At 34.7% G+C, this 17,959-nt stretch overlaps 1 protein-coding gene across 1 annotated transcript; it reads right to left on the bottom strand.

Annotated features, from left to right (window-relative positions):
- Positions 1–4,664: 4,664 nt before the first annotated feature.
- LOC121229421 (nuclear transcription factor Y subunit B-6) lies at positions 4,665–6,667 on the bottom strand. The gene is made up of 2 exons (XM_041113693.1): positions 6,503–6,667; positions 4,665–5,410 (listed from the first exon to the last, which is right to left on the bottom strand). Exons 1-2 carry the CDS (start codon positions 6,552–6,554, stop codon positions 4,812–4,814), a joined length of 651 nt encoding a protein of 216 aa, XP_040969627.1. The 5' UTR covers positions 6,555–6,667; the 3' UTR covers positions 4,665–4,811.
- Between the last annotated feature and the right edge of the window lie 11,292 nt (positions 6,668–17,959).

Here is a 17,959-nt window from a genome sequence, read left to right as displayed (position 1 = left end):
TTTCAACTAAATGAATCAAATAAAGTAATACAACATATTCAATAACATATTATTAAAGTTGATTAAATTTGTGCTTTTAATTGATCTACACAATTAAAAACAAGTTAGAGGACACCGAAATTAAGTATGTTTAAATTAGTACGGATCACAAATAAGAATGAAATATAGAGAATAATAAGAATAGTGTTTATATATGGTCAATTTTACTATCTTGGTATTTGTAGGCCTTTCGCTGCCCAAAATTACTTGGACTTGTGCCTATGTCAGTCGTTAATTGGTTAGTTTATTTCATTCGTTTTCTTAGGACAGTAGCCCTTGCTTGATTTTGTTGAGTAGTCGAGTTGGTGAAGCTCTTTGTAAACGTTTCTTTTGTTAAAAAGAAAAAAGTTGGGAGGATGCCATGCGTACAAGCGTTTGAGCTAGTGGGACTGAAGACCCATGTAAGGCTGTTGAGCAGGCTCTCAATTTGTTTGGGCTAATTAGCCTCTTTAGGCTTGGATTTTTTTGAGCCAGCCGACTCTTTTTTGAGCAAATGTTGTGTTTTAGGGCTTGAGCCCATTGCATTATACTGGAGTTTGAACTTATTGTGTCGTGCTTTTAACATTATGTTGTTTTATAGTTTAATAGCTTTATTATCAAAGATAATTTTACTTTGTGTAAATCAACATTTTCTGCATTTAATTTGGACTTTAATAATAAAATGTCCTATGCTCTGTATCTCGATTTCCTAATTGGTTCTTAAAGCTCTTTTTTATAATAAGTAGTCTTTAAAGATTTATTCGGTCACACGTTTTAGTCTTAAAATGTAAAATGCTTTTAAAAATGGACACTTTGGATCGACAATTTCTTTTTCTTTTTCTTCCCCCTCTCTTTTACTCCTAACTTTTTTCCTTTCTTCTTCCTCCTCTCTCCCTCTCCCTAGTAAACTCTTATTCACATGAATCGTGATTTTGCATTCTTGAGGGGATGAAGCCATGAAGGGAAAATAACAGCTTCAACAATGGCTTATACAATGTGACCAAAATCTTGAGAGGTTGATTCAACGGCCGAGGGATCATAGAAGAGTTTGATTGCAGTATCAAGGGCTTGGAGCTTAAAGAAAATATTATCATTCTTTGATATCCCTATGAAGGCCACCAAACGGCTTATAATGACTATAGCTGTGAAATATGATGGAAAAGTGACAAATATTTTTGTTTTACTTTTTGGTGAATCAAAAGCAGTGAAAATTAGCAAAGAAATGCAAAGAATCTATATATATTTCTCAGCTTCGTTTTGGTTATATATATAAAAAAAGGCTGAAAGAAAATTTGCATTAAAACAATGAAGGTTGGTGAAGAGGATTGATGGGATAGAGGCAATCGGCAAGATGGCTTGTCAAGACACAGACGCGCATCTTTAAAACTTGAGCTAAATTATCGTATATTCGTTTAAACATTTGCATATTTCATGCAAAGAATAAATGCGAATAAGCCTAATAAATTTTGTCATTCACATATACTGTTTCTCTACTGCAAATAGAAGTTATTTTCTTAAAGAAAGTTCATGATGTATGATCGGGAATGGAACAACGAGAAAAAACAAAGACCTTAGCAAAACACGAGGCACCGAAAGTCAGATACAAAGAGTGGTCGTTTAATGCATAAAAAGGTTGCTTTTTTCTCATTTGCAACTGTTGATGTTTGGTGCTGCAAAATTTGGCTTTGGTTCCTTATCACTTTGTCTATAGTTGCCTTCAAATTTTCACATTTCTGGATTCTGGTAAGAAATTTTGCGTTGCTTTCTCTTGCAAGAAGGTTTCATGAATTGAAAGGGGCTGCTAATTTATTCAATTTCTATAGTAAAAGATATTCTAAACGAAGAGAATGTCCTCAATAAAACGAATTAATAGTTAAGAGAGGAAGAAGAGTTATTTTAATTTTTAAAAAAATTCACGAATCAAGCCACATATTTAATAGAAAAGACAGAATTTGCAGGATGAAAACAAATTTTAGAGAATATTTTTGACCCAAATAATTTTAAACACCAATATAAAAATATAAAAAATTAGACTACTATTTGATTATTAAAATCGTTAATTTAAAACTTTGCCATAAAATATTTTGATTTTAATCTTGAGAGTGTCGAAAGTATTAGGGGTGAGTATTTGATCGAGTCGTGTCGAATCAAGTCAAAAAATTTCGAGTTAATCGAGCTGACGAATCCTATTTTAGCAACTGAACTCAATTTGAATTTTTTTCGAATCGAGTCAAAAAATTTCGAATCAATCATTTAACTAGTAAATGAAATATAACATTATTTAATTATACAAACAATATAATGGTTTTGACTTTTATCTTAATAAGTAAATATTTATCAAAATAACGTAGTTTTAATTTAACTTAATGGTTTTAACTTTTAACTTTAGAAAATGTAAACATTTATCAAAATGATGTAGTTTTGTCTTTTTTATTCGGATTTTCGGATAACTCAAATTGTGTAATTCATATTCGAGTTAAACTAAAAAACTTAAATTTTTATTCAAGTTTATCCAAATGACTTGATTAATTCAAATAATTCGAACTATTTAATTTAAAATTTAAAAATTTTATCGAGTATTTCAAATCGAATCGAATTTTGCTCACCTATAAAATAATTAAAAATTAAAATTATAAGTTAAATGAGATGATAAAATCATTTTTATATTAATCAGTAGTTAAAAGTTTAATCATTATATTAAATATAAAATAACTTTAAAAATCTATCAAACCACAAAAAATTTAATTAATTAAGAATTAGGCTCACCCATAAAGCTGAAATGACTGCCATTTATCTATATACTATATATTTCTTCGTTTGGACGCGGGCAACTGCAGCCTTTTTCTCTTTCTTCCCCCTCACATCACTAGAATCTGAAATAAACTGAATGATAAGGTGTATTTATTAAAGGAAAGCTTTCCGCTTTCCGTTTCTAATGAAGAAAGCTATCGCCTACCCTTCCTTTATATGATTTTGTACTCAGCTTTCTTTCTAAGCAACATTCCCCTTTATTTTAAGACCCTCTGCGTTGGAGGTCTCAACTACGACAACGAAGATGACCAAGCTTCCATCAGCCAAGAAGTCTGCCAACATGATTCTAATACTCATGGTCATTGGCATTGCTCTCGCTCTGATGGTATCACCGGTGCTAGGAAAAGGAGCTGGAAGAGGCGGCGGCGCCAGAGGCAGAGGAGGAGGCCATATTATAAAAGGCAATCGTGCTCGGGGACACTCTTCTTCCGCTGTCGCATTGTACCCTGGCCTAGTTTTCGCCATGGTTCAACTTCTGCATTTCGTATTTTACGTTTTCCTTTTCGTTTAGGCACTCTGATGTTGTTTAATTTCTGCCCCTTTTAGAAAAAAAGTGTTTAACGCTTCTTTTAATGACTTTGGTTGTATGACACATGGTTTTCAGATTTGCTGTGAAAGTAAGTCAAATTGAACATGCATTTGCAGCCTTCTAGGAACAGTAAATTGTTTGTTTAATCATTAATTACTGCTGTTTGCCGGTTCAAATCTTCCAGGTTGGTGTAGGATTTTATTTTATTCCTTTATTAGGTGCGCTCCAGCACAGTTTATTTGCAGTCAAGGATCAAGATACTCTCTTATGCCTAGGATTTTGTCAGAGATATCAGTGAAGAAAGAGTATCCATATAGATGACATGTCGGATACGCAAACTCAATGGAATTGGAATCAGAAGCAATTTCTATACTATACTTTATTACTACTAGATACATTATTTAGGGTAGAACAACGTCATCTATCATCCTTGCTTTGCTTAATACATTTAGTAAGCTGAATAAATAGTTGCTTAACACACGTGGTCGTGAATTTGATTCTAACATATACGCCTAAATGTTAGAGTCTTCTTTGAACCGGCATGGATCGAGCTTATTGTGGTATTTAAGGGGCTAGATTTGATTTGCAAGATTAAAAAATAAACTAAAAAATATCGGAATTGACACTCCAATCACTCTTTAATGCTGAAGCTAGTAAAGGATTATTGGTTATGAAAAAAAACAAAGAATCTTAGCTTAGTGAAAGAGATGAGAGAGAGATAATACCTTATGATGCTTGATCTCAAGCTTGTTTTTTATTGATGGTTTGGTTGGTGTAAGGAGTGACCCACACTGTAGCAAGTTGATACTACTTAATAATTGGCATGTCTATCCTACAAAGGATCAACGGATTTATGAGGATAGAAACACATGGTTGGCAAAAACTGCAAGAGGAATCTTATGTATATAATTTTATATGTGGACTACATGATTTGGTGATTTTATGAATGAACTACCAAGAGTTTAGAATGAAGTAATTAGTAGATCCAAAATGAAAGTTTTTCATAATTTCTGTTTTTACTTCTTCAAAAGTAGGCCGGATTGAACTTGGACTATATATTTGACTTTCTGTTTTCTCTCGTCTATATTTATTTACATGTTCTTTTTCTTTTTCATTTTTTGTACTCGTGAGCACCTTATTATTTATTATGTGTATAAGGTAGTTTAGCAAATAATAGTGTTATATGTATACTATATATTGATCATAAATTTTTAAGATTAACAGCATATATATAGTGATAATAAAGTTTTAGTCAAAGCATAAAAATACACCTTAAATATGTAAATGAAGCAGAAGTCCATGCAGGTCAAATCAACATATAAAAAGAGTTCACTAACTTAATTAGTACTGTCACATAGTTAGACCAGCAAGCATTCATTTACTCTTTTTTTTCCTCTGAAAAAACCCAACAAGCACTCCTTAATCCTTATTACTATAGCTGGAGACTGCAGCCTCATTTATGCTGCTGGGCATATGGTTCCCCATTTGCCACTGCAGCCTGTGATGAGCCTGCACTGGACTCATCCTTGAGATACCCTCCCATGGCTCCACTCCCGAAGAACCCATGGCCATGGTGATGGTGATGCCCCATGTGAAAGGCAGGTGCAAAAGCAGCAACACCCAAAGTTCCATAATCAACCACTCTCTTCACCACCGGCTCACCTCTGATTGATCCACGCTCACCCTCCAGTTCTCGGTAGCGGTGGAGGTATACCGTCAAAGGCTCGATGTAATCATCAAAGCCTAGCTTACTCATTGCCCACAGCACATCCTCAGCAGTGATAGTCTTGCGTTGCTCACGTTGGCAATGCTCGTTGGCTTCGCCGGTGATGAAGCTGATGTACTCGGACACACATTCTTGGATCGTTTCCTTGGCGTCATCAGATATTTTGGCGTGTGGGGGAAGGATCTTGCGCATGATCCTTATTACATTAGCAATGGGCATGAAACGGTCTTGTTCTCTCACGGTGCACTCATTGTCATCAGAGTTTGAGTGGCTGTTCGTATGGTTGGCTTCACCCATTCTCATGTTCATCTCCGCCACCTTCAGCCCTGGACTCAAACAAACATTCCCAACTTATTTCAAAGACATGAAAATTATCCATTTATAGCAAGAAAACGCTAATATTTGGTCAGTTCTTGGCAAGCATGTAATGTGTGACCCAGTCAGTTCAATTTTTTGGTTTAACTATATTTTATACAAGCCTACACCCACGGGCCATCTCACCGACGGACCATTTGTCTCCGCGTAGAAGGCTCTACGTATATTCGGGTTTTATATACACGCAGTTAAGCATGCAAGGAAAAGGCCGGCCGGTTAGAAGAACTTATAACTGCTTAAGCTGAAAAGTTTGAAATTTTGAACCCCACAAGCGTTGCTTTTCTTTTATTCATTTTGGCAGATAATGAATGCATGGGTGCCACTTGTTTTCGAGGGGCTCAGGTATTGGATGCCTTCCCAATTGTACACACGCTTACCGACAAGTCAGCCATTTTGCTTGCGTCTCCACTTTGAGTCCTCACAAGCAACCACAAAACCACTTAATGGAGAAACAAGTTTCTTGTACGCCCATTCAAGTAACTTACGAGAGGAAATGTGGGAAAAGAGAGCAGTGTGTCACAATGGGCATTAAAAATTTCAACAAAGCGTACGTTTCGAAACTGGAAAACAACCACTCGAAGAAAGGTACAAAAATCGACATTTTCAGGTCGGGATATCAGTACATCGGAACACAGCTTCAAAATAAGACAGTAAGAAACAACGAACACAAAAATCTGCATGCTAATATCCATGGTGGTAAATCAAGGACAAATATGTGTTTGTGGGTGTGTATCAATTATAAAGATACAATATACATTATAAACCAAATTAGTATCAATTGCATGCAAGAAATAATCCAAACACTAGACACTTAAGGTCCCTCATGAACCAGCAGGTAAGAGGAAACACTAATGAAAGGGGTAGATGATAGAATCATCTCTTGAAAAAAGAAACATATACATTACACAGATACAATATTGCACCTGCAGCTGCATGTTGTTAAAATGAACAAATTAACATAGATCCAATCCAAGCAATAATTTTCACCATTTCCTTTTTCAAGTTAAAATATGTGTTTGTGGGTGTGTATATATACACTTTACCAGAGGTATTGTCGGGGAGTTTACGGTAGCCATGGAAGCCTCCACGTTCCATCTGTCTCTCCTTTCTAGCTCTCCTGTAGCTGGATCCCCCTCTCGCTCGCACACACGCAGGCAACTTTTAAGAGTAAAATGCTGCGATCTTGTTAATTCGTAATTAAGAGGATACGAGGGAGAGCACTTGGCAAGTGTCAACATTTATAGTGCCTGAAAAGGTAAAAACCACGTGGCATGGCGATGCCAACGATGTAATGTAATTTTGCAGCCTCCAAAACCCGAACCCATACCCGAAAATAAGTCCCAGTTGACTCACCGCTGGCTGTCGCAAGGCCGAGCATGTAGCTGCATCGCCTTGCTTAATTATACTTTCTTAATTCATAATATATTGGGGTTTTTTTTCAACAATTCATAATGTTTGTGGTCTTAAATTTTTTTTTTGTGTGTGAATGATAAGAGGAAGGTAAAACTCTAACAGTAACACAATTAATATGATTTGAACTTAGGTTATACTTAGAGTGACAAATACTTTGACCATCAGGTAAATACATAGGATTCTGGTTCCACAACAAATTTAAGGCTAAATTTTGCTATTGTTTCCTATATTGAGGGACTTTTAGTAATTCTAATTTTTTAGTTGTTATATTTTTCAAAAATTAAAATTTTAGTTCTCATAAAAGTTAAATTTATTAAAATAAATTATGCTATTTTCAAAATTATAAGTATCAAATATATTACCATATACTTTTATAAATATTAATCACAAAAAAACAATTAATAAATTTAACATCTATCACTTATGTCATGAACAAAAATTTAAAATAAAAAAAATAGTGTTAACTTTGATCTGTTAAACTTTTAATATATATTTTATTAACAAGTTATTTAGTTATCAAACATTTTCAAAGCATTTCAAAAATTTGCAAGGCACTCAAAAACATGTTTGAAATGTGTTTTCAACTTACTCAAATATTTTTAATGTGTTAAAATAATTTGATGGTTAAATATAGATATTGGGTATAAGTTTTGATACATTGCAAGTAAGTAGCCAAATAGCTACACTAGAAGGAGATGTATGTATACATCCCTTAGATGTACCTACACATGGTTGTCAAATTAATCACTAATGGTTGCTTTTATGAGATGTATCGATACATTCTTGACATGCATGTATGATGTATTGATATATGAGTTGTAGGGTCTCCTTTTTAGTCTAAGATTATTGCTTCTAACAACAATAAATATCTACTAATTTGTTTCTTGGTATAAATACAAGTCAAAGACATCTCAAAACACAATAGAACAACATTCTAGCAAAAAGTTAAAATAAAACACTTCATTTATTCATTTTCTTCATTTCTCTTGTACATATATTTTTAGAACTTATTATAATATATTTTTGTATTCTCCTCTCCATTCTTTGACTGAGTTAAAACATATAAACACTCACCTTTGAGAAATTTTCATTGTTAGCACATTTCTCTTTGTAATTAAAGGGTATATTTAAGGTATTTGAAGTATAAAATCTTAAAGAGATTAGAGAAGTTTCTAGTCGAGCCCTTGAAAAAGATAGAGGCTATTAGTCAAGCTATAAAAACTAGGAGAATGTTCTCAGGCTTGACAAAAATACAGGGATTGTAAAGGTTATATATTTTCCTTGCAAGATAACAATTCAAGTTTATTTAATTAAGAAATATCTGGTTAAGGTATACCAATATAGTGGAAATAGACAATTGGGGTTGAACAATTAGAAGTTAGTTCAAGTTTTTCTTCCCTTTCCTTATCATTTTAGAAAAAAATTGTAAAGAATTTTTAAAATATCAATTTACTTCCCTCTTGGTATTTTCATGTCTAACATAGAAATTAAGAATGATTAAAATGGAAAATATCGACTAAACATACAACTTTACATATAGTATTATAGGACTAATATGTAATAGAATTTAACTAAATAGATTTAATTGTTAACATTTGAGTTAGGATTGAAATTTTAAAATTAAAAAGTATAAGACTAAAATTAAACAAGAAAAGTACATACACTAAAATTAACTAAATTAAAGTAACGACCAAATCCAAAACTTACACAATTAATAGCATATTTTGCCTAAACTTTTATACCCAAACTCGAATCCAACCCAACAAAACTTGATGCATCTTTTTTACTGTTCATATAATTATTATAAAATATATTTAAAAGTAGATTTATATTAATATATTCATATTTTGTAATTAGATTCAAATAAATTTTATCTTCTAAATTCGAATGAAAAAGAATTATCTTTTTTAAAAGCGACCCTTGTTGGGCCAGGCTTCCAAATCTATGGATAGGTCTGCTTAATCAAAGCGATGAAATTTGAAGTTTTTATTAAAAGTATATTCTTTTTATCTCCGAAATTGCACAAGACACATGGCCCTTTCAGAAAAGGCGACCATCAGTGGCTTGCGGTTGTGAGAGGGGGAGGGGCGGGGGGCCAAAAATCACGTCGGCTGCTGGGTAGATATGTTGCTGAACCAATCGTCGCAACTCTTTGCCAAAGGTGCATCAATCCGTGCAGCACCACGACTCTCTATATATAGATCAACAGCGTCTCTTTTCTTGCATATTCGAGGAAGTTAATTTTCCCTGGCTACATTGGCGAGAGGTAAGGCATATCAGTGAGAGTGAAGATGGAAGATTACGGATGCGGTATCAATTCGATAGCCATGATGCTGTTGGTAGTTGCTCTGCTGTTATTGGGTCCGCTCGGAATGCCACCGTTGCAGCCTCCACCCGCTTACATTTTCCTCATCTTCGCTTTCGTGTTGGTCTTCGTTTTCATCTACCTCTCTCATGCCTCCAAATGATGATCCATGGCGATTTCATTGCTTTCTAGTAGTATTATTCCCTTTTATTCAGTTGTATTTGATGATAATATGCTTTGGTTGGGATATTAACCACCAAAAATACACAGTTATTTGTTGTTTTCAGTCGTTTATTAATAAATTATATGAATTCGAGGGAAGAATGTTTGGGTTTATCTAATACGTAAATAAAACATGCAATGCATGCATACTTATATTGCTTTAAAATGGACACGACGCCTTTTACTAATATGATTCCTTTCATTCCCATTGGCTTATGTACGTTGCATGTGTTGTCCCTTCATGCTGTCTATTAACTACTGGGTTAATAATGTCCTGATCAACAATTTTAAAGTGATCTTCGTTCCATCCATCGATCATGTCTTAATTAGCCTCATTTTTCCTGCATAAGTCAAATCGTTTGCATTTTTTCTGCATACATAAAATTGTACTATATTTAATCTTACGGAAATCAATTTAAGTATAGTTCATATGGATACTTTTAACACTAATTTTTCAGAAGGATTAAAGTTATGAACTTAGATTCAAAACTTTCGCGACGACGCTATTATAGCTTTGGTTGCATGATGGATATGTGACTAATTAATCCACAGTTTTGCTTGAACATTTCATAGTCATCCCACCATTTGTCCTACTAAAATTCTGTTTGGGCTCCTTTTTTTCTCAAAAAAGAAAAAAATTAACAACATATACTTTTTCTCCTCAGCCTCTTTAAGGCATGCATGGGCAATTTCAGGGCATTGGCTCCCATGATTCCTTTCAATTATTTGAATGTGTTAGTTATTTGTTAAAAGTAAATGTAAAATTACAACGGTCACTTCTTAATTTTCCTGCAGTACCTCTCTCATGGCCATGGACATTTCACCTTCTTTCTCATCACCACCAAAACATTGCAATTGTACATTCTAAAGGGAAGAGGGGACAAACTGGCCCAAGTATGTGACCGTGCAAATTAAGTAGTAGCGATAGTGATGGATGGTGACTACTCCTTGTAGTCTCCAATGATATTTAATTGTGTTATAAATTCCAGGCATTTTTTGGTTTGCTATATAGAGTATCTGAAGTAATTAAGAGAATAGAAACTGCATATTCAGGAAAGCCAATTAATTCAAGATCACTTAAATTGTACGGATCATACATTGTCATCAACAGTAGTAAATAACAAGTACGTTGGAAAATTGCATATGGGTATCACAAAATGGTGGTCACGTACGTAGATGGATCCTACATGAGAGAGCAAGCATTCGGGTTCTCGTCGCTGAAAAATTGAGGAGGATATGCAAACTCGGAGTAGTACTTGGATGAGTAATATTCACTTCTTTTGATATCGTCCATCTTCTTATCATCATCTCCATCTCCTTTGCCTTGATCTTCTTCTTTCTTCTCTCCGTCATCTTGTTTCTTCTCTGCTTCTTTCTTCGCTTCTTCCTTGTTTTCCTCGTCCTTCACTATGGATACTTGCTTTCTGGTTCTTTTGTATACATAATCTACCAGGTTTGCGGGATCTACAACCCCTTTTACTATTACTTGATGATTTCTCACATCAGTATCCACCGTCTCTACTCCTGTTTGCATTTACATACAAGATGAGTAGAAAATTAAGGTCATCACTGATGATTAAGAAACATATAAATGCAGTTTCTAATTTCTTAATTATACCTGAATTGGGTTGCAAAAATTAACAGAAAAGAATAGTAGTAAATATATTACCTGGGATCTTTCGGATTCGCTTCCGCAAAACTTGAGCACACGCTTCACAGTGCATATGAACCTTCAATACTACTGTTATCGCCGCTGGAGGCTGGCAAAGTTACGGTTACGACCAGAAAATAATAATTAAGGACAACAAAAAAAAAAACCCTAAGGGTCAAGCCCCGTTAATTGTTCAATCCAAGAAACAAATGAAACTAAGATGATAAGTGATCACCATATACTTTGCATGCATGCTCAGAACTACCGATAATTACATATAATTAAAGACCATAATGAATAGGGATGAGCACCAAAATCCCGTAATATACAACTCTGAACTTAACAATGTTGGTTTGTAAATTCCAAGTAAAATTAACATCACTATCAACCAATGAGCGTACGTTAGGGCTTTACCCCCCATGGCTGCAACGTGCAGAAGTGCAGATGCAGTGGGGTCAAAAGACAAACTAAAGCACTAAACAGTGGCCTCCATCCTTGGAATATGTGCTTCGGGTATTGGGCTGTTTTGTTACTTTCAATGCTGCAAACAGCACACCACTCACTGGTTTCACGGTATAGGAAGTTCAAACCCCAAAGTCCAAAATGGATTCTAGCTAATTGCATTTCAATTTCTATGGCTCCAAAAACTAAAGTCTAAAAGAGAACGAGTCACTAAGGGACAGGACGCTGCGAGTGTTTATTATTAGTCGTTTTGCCACTGTAAATTTATCATTATGCTTGATTCTTTATACCGTTAACTATGAATGAAACCCATACACTACCTCTTCCTTTTTTTCTTCTTTGAGCTCTTTGTTTTCTTCCTTCTTCTCCTCTTGCGATGGTGGTTTAGGCAAAGGTGAAATTAATTCCACATTCCACTTTTCTTCCACTCTTCTTTCGTAGCCTTTCACAAACCGTGATGGGGTCTACTGTCTTTCCCTTCACCACTACTTTATTTGCCTTACTATCTGTGGCTACGTCCTCCACTCCTGTTATCAAACACTAGTATTACAAACATTAACATATATCAAAGAATCTTAATTAATGTTTCCGTGAAAGATGAAGGAGGTTCGTGTAAGCTAACGATGAAAGTAGTAACTTAATGAAGGGAAAATGAAATGAGGACCTTGAAATCCTTTGAGGGCTCTTGCAACCTTTCTGGCACAAGCTTCACAGTGCATGTCAACTTTGAGTACAATCTCTGCAGGCTCTTCTTCCTTGTTCGTTTCATCTTGATTGCCTTTGCTTTCTTCTCTCTTCTCCTGAACGGATTATAACGGAATAAATATATAAATTGTAAATATAATATACTTATACTATATATACTAAGCTAGGCCTAGTGGGTAGGAGGTCCAGAGAGATGCTTACCTCACCCAGCTCTTCGATGATGGAGCAGTAGTCTACTTGAGAACTTTGTATCTATCAGCAAAGAAAGAAGAGATTTAAGTAACGCAGAGATGTGATCTGAGGTGGAGTTGTTTAATTGATGCAGGGTAGACGTATTTAATTTAGCTGACTCATCATCACTCCTGTTGCGCGGAAGCGTGTGAAAGAGTAAAATTATTGTACTGAAAAATCACACTAAGTTCAATTCCCAGGAAAGAGAGGTGGATCACGAGGATCGCTTACATACCAGATCTTTCCTAGCCAGAATATCCCTCTATCGTAATTTAATAGCACAATAAATCACTACAATGACACTTGCAAAATATGCAGAACAAAAATAAAGAACACTAAAATTTTAACGAGGTTCAGCAAATTTTGCCTACGTCCTCGGGCACTACCAAATATATTTCACTCCAAAAATACAAGTGAAAGTTTACAAATAGGGAGAGAGAACAATTGCCTTAAGTAGAGAATGGCAAGTGTGGGATGAAGAAAGTAAGAAATGGTTAGGCCTATTTATAGTTGAGGTTCAAGGATCAACTTGCAATGTCCCTATACAATTAGGGACCAAAATTGCAATTATCCCATGCCAACTTTTAACCCAACTTGCCAACCAATTTTACTTTCTACTTTCGGTGCCCACCCTTTTTGACTTTTCAAACAATGGGTGGGTTCCAATAATCTCCACCTTGAAGATTTGATTAGGATAATCTTATCTTCACACAATTCTTTCTGCCTTTGACAACAATACTTGATAGTGCCTTCTTCAACTGTTAAACTTGCAGGATATTAATCAAGTTCAAACAATGTTCGAACTTGGTTGCTGTTACCACCTTGGTCATCATATCTGCGGGATTATTTGCAGTCTTGATCTTCTGAAGACAAATTTTCCCCTCTTCAATAATTTCCCGCACAAAATGGAATCGTACGTCGATATGTTTTGTACGTGCATGATAGACTTGATTCTTTGCTAAATGAATAGCACTTTGACTATCACAATACACGTTAATATGCTCCTGAACCAACCCCAAGGTTTTAGCCATACCTTGTAACCAAATAGCCTCCTTTACAGCCTCTGTTACAGCCATGTACTCGGCTTCTGTGGTTGACAATGCAACTGTAGACTGTAGTGTAGACTTCCAACTTATTGGTCCTCCAGCAAGTGTAAACACATAACCGGTGGTTGATCTTCGCTTGTCCAAATCACCGGCATAGTCAGAATCAACGTACCCAATAACACCTTTACCAAGTGTATTATCCTGCTTGAACAGTAATCCAACATCCACGGTCTTCTGAATATACCGTAGAATCCATTTCACAGCTTGCCAATGTCCTTTTCCAGGATTATGCATATACCTGCTCACTATACTAACTGCCTGTGAAATGTCGGGTCTTGTACACACCATTGCATACATCAAGCTACCCACTGCATTAGAATACGGAACTTGCAACATGTATTCTCGTTCTGTATTCGTCGAAGGAGATAGTTGTGCAGAAAGCTTGAAATGAGAAGCCAACGGGGTACTTACTGTAATAGCCCGATTTTAGGCTTAGTCGGAATAGTGGTTTCGGGACCACAAATCCGACGAAAAAAAAATGTAATGGCTTGAATTTTCAGAGGTGTCGGAACGGTGATTCGAGATCACTAAATTCGACAAATGGGTAGAAAATATTATTAATTTAGTAAGTATAAGTTAAATATGAAGTTAGGAAAATTTTGAAATAGTGAATAGTGCACTAGAAATAAATATTAAAATAATTAGAATCGAAATGAGGTATCAAGACCTCGGGGATTTTAAACTGAGCCATAAATATTTTTATAAATATTTATGGAGTGTTAAAAAGTTAGTATTAAAGTTTCGTTAAGAAATTTTAAAGTTCCGATAATTAATTGAACAAAAAGGACTAAATTGTAACAAATGCAAAATTTTGGGAAATGATTAAATAGCTTAAATGATAAAAGGAAGAGGGCTTAAAAGGCAAATAGACCCAAGGTCTATTTGGGCTGGACGGCAGAGGCATGAAATCAGCAAGAAAGTAAGGAGAATTAAGGGCAAAATTGGAAAATTGCAAATTTTGCTTAATAAAGTTAGGACCCAAGTGGAATTATCCAGATTTCTCTTCATTTTTCTGAATTCTCATCAGCTAAAACACCATGGAAGGGCTTCTTCAAGCTGGTTCTTCATATTTTTATTACAAGTAAGTTCAATTCTTGACTATTTCTTGAAATTTTTGTATTTTTATGACTTTTACAACTAGGCCCACTTGTTAAATCCATTAGTTTTTGATTTTATGAAAGAAGTTGAAAGTTGATATGAATATGTGCTGGAAGTATATGATGATTTAGCATGAAATTAGAGCTTTAAATTGTTCATATGCTGATTTTATTGAAAGAATTGAATAGAAAGTGAATGTTTGGGACCTAATAGTAAAAGAGTTTGAAGATAGAGTTATATGTGGAAATTCTGAATTTCAATAGTTGTGTAACAACTTATAATGTCTAGTAAAGTACTAATTGAGAAAATTAGATTAATTGAGGGGTTAATTGAGAAAGGACCGAATTGTATAAACTGTGAAATTTGGGGCAAAATGGAAATCAACATTTTGCACTAAAGCAGTTTTGGACAGCAGCAGTAGTGTAACTTTGAAAAATCACCAAAAATTATAGAGATTGAATTAGAGGATGAATAAAATATGAAACTAAAGCTTATTGAGTCTAGTTTCTTATAAAAGAAATGATGTGAGCAATGGAATTGTAAATCATGAGATATAATAGATTTTGTGAGACAAGGTCAGAATGAATTCGGGTTCCCCTGTTCTGACTTTGGAAAATCATTAAAAATTGTACAAAAATGATTATGAGTTATAGTTTATATGGTTAGAATCCTTAATGAGTCTATTTTTATAAGAAACAAGCTAAAACATCATCCGAATTCTGTACAATGAGATAATTAATTTTTAGTGAAGAGTGGTCGGAACTGTCAGACAGCGAAACAGGGGAAACTTTAAAGAATAAACTGTACTATTTGGCTGAACCAAAAATTATGAAAATTTTATGATATGAAGATATGTGAGTCTAGTTTCAGGGAAAATTAACGGATCTTAATTTGGAGCTCTGTAGCTCCAGATAAAAATAATTTAGTGACTCTGACTCGGATAAACAGCTTTGAATATACATGTTAGTGAATATTGAAATTATGGTTAATGTTGTTTAAGTGTGTTATACACATTAAGGATGTGGAATGGAGAGGAGGAGGAGGAAAATTGGGAAATATATGAATGATTCGTGTATAAATGGTCATATGTTTGATTATAACTCATAAACGATGAAATATGAATGATGCTTATTTTTGTGCATTATTGGTCATGGTTTAAGCTCATGTGTGAAAATAAAGTTTCATAGTATGTGTGTATGGTATATTCAATATATGATTTGGCATGAAATAATATCATGAATGGTTTATGAATTAACACATGTTGGTAAGCCTGATATATGAATAAATGATCAAATTGAGCGGAACGCCGGATTTGAGTACTTCTGATCAAGTGACAAAGTGATAAGTGGTAGCTTTAGCTACACTTATCTGATCAAGTGACAAGTGAAAAGTGATAAGTGATAGCTTCGGCTACACTTATCTGATCAAGTGACAAGTGAAAAGTGATAAGTGATAGCTTTAGCTACACTTATCTGATCAAGAGACAAAGTGATAAGTGGCTACACTTATCTGATCAAGAGACAAAGTGATAAGTGGTTACACTTATCTGATCAAGAAACAAAGTGATAAGTGATCATACGTAAGACCATAGTTATACTATGGCAAAGTGAAAGTGAAGTACTCAATTTTCCGTGACCGTTCCCTAATTTGATTAAGGATGGTAAGTGACAAATGGGCCCAAAAGAATTAAAGTAAATGGATAAGTGGTAGTGTATTTATATCAGGACGATGTTGTTATTCAAACTAAAGTGATATTTTCATTGCTAAATTGAGAATTTCATAAATGTGTTATTGAATGGTATAATCAATAAACATTGAGTTAAATGGTAAATACGTATTAGTTTTGAATTTGATGTCATTGAATTGTACGTGAATTAAATGGAAATTTCTAGTGATATGATTTAAATTATGAGCATGAGAAATTGCGAATTGAATGAAATGGAAATGAAGCATTAAATTGCATGAGTATGTATCGGGTCTCGCAGGCCCTAATTATTATGATTATAATATTTTGAGGATATATTGTGAAAAGTTATAGAAACATGTTAATTATTTTGAAAGTTTTAATTTTGATGAAATTTTATAACTCGGTTAAATACGTTTACAAGTGTATGTGTTTTGGTAATGCCTCGTACCCTATTCCGGTGTTGGATACGGGTAAGGGGTGTTACACTTACAGGTTTGGTCTGCTCGTTCATGCCAAACTGCTGTAGTACTTTCTTCAAATACTGCTTCTGAGACAAGCTAACTCTGCCATGAGCTCTATCTCTACATATTTCCATGCCAAGAATCTTCTTAGCTTCACCTAGATCTTTCATCTCAAACTCGAGATTGAGTTGAGTCTTCAATCTCTCAATCTCAACTTTGCTCTTAGATGCTATCAGCATATCATCAACATATAAGAGCAAGTATATGAAAGTTCCTTCTTGTAGCTTCTGAAAATATACGCAATGATCAAATTTACTTCTTGTGTACCTTTGCCCTTTCATGAACTGATCAAATCGCTTGTACCACTGCCTCGGAGATTGTTTCAATCCATAAAGCGACTTTGTCAGTTTGCAAACCCAATTTTCTTTATCAGCAACATTGAATCCATCAGGCTGAGTCATATAGATTTCCTCTTCCAAATCACCGTGTAAAAATGCTGTCTTCACATCAAGCTGAACTAGTTCAAGATCGTATTGCGCAACCAAGGCTAGCAAAATTCGAATAGACGAATGCTTCACAACTGGAGAAAACACTTCATTGTAGTCTATTCCTTCTTTCTGAGCGTAACCCTTTGCTACCAATCTAGCCTTGTATCGAATTTCATTTTTACCAGGAAATCCTTCCTTCTTTGCATATACCCATTTGCATCCAATTGCCTTCTTTCCCTTGGGCAGTCTCACCAACTCCCAAGTCCTATTTTTATGAAGAGACTGCATTTCTTCATTCATAGCTTGCTTCCACTTTACACCATCAGAGTTACTTATTGCTTCTGTGTAAGTGGAAGGAACATCATCATCTGCAATTGGAAGTGCATAGGCCACCATATCGTCAAAGCGAGCAGGCTTACGAATCTCTCTTCTTGGCCTCCTATATGCAATTGAATCTTGTTGCTGTAGAAGTTCTTGGGTCGAAACTTCTTCATCATTTGTTCTTTCAATATTAGCTGGATCATCATTAACCTTTTCAAACTCCACCTGCTGCAAAGTACTACTGGTTTTGTCATTCTTTTGTGAATCCTCGTTCTTCATCATGGTTGATTCATCAAAAGTTACATCTCTACTGAAAACAATCTTCCTTGTATCAGGACACCAGAGACGGT

Source organism: Gossypium hirsutum, chromosome A05 (genome assembly GCF_007990345.1).
Source record: "Gossypium hirsutum isolate 1008001.06 chromosome A05, Gossypium_hirsutum_v2.1, whole genome shotgun sequence".
In the NCBI taxonomy this organism is placed as follows: Eukaryota; Viridiplantae; Streptophyta; class Magnoliopsida; order Malvales; family Malvaceae; genus Gossypium; species Gossypium hirsutum.
The sequence above is the reverse complement of the archived record's forward strand: the minus strand, read 5'-3'. Positions and strand labels throughout refer to the sequence as shown.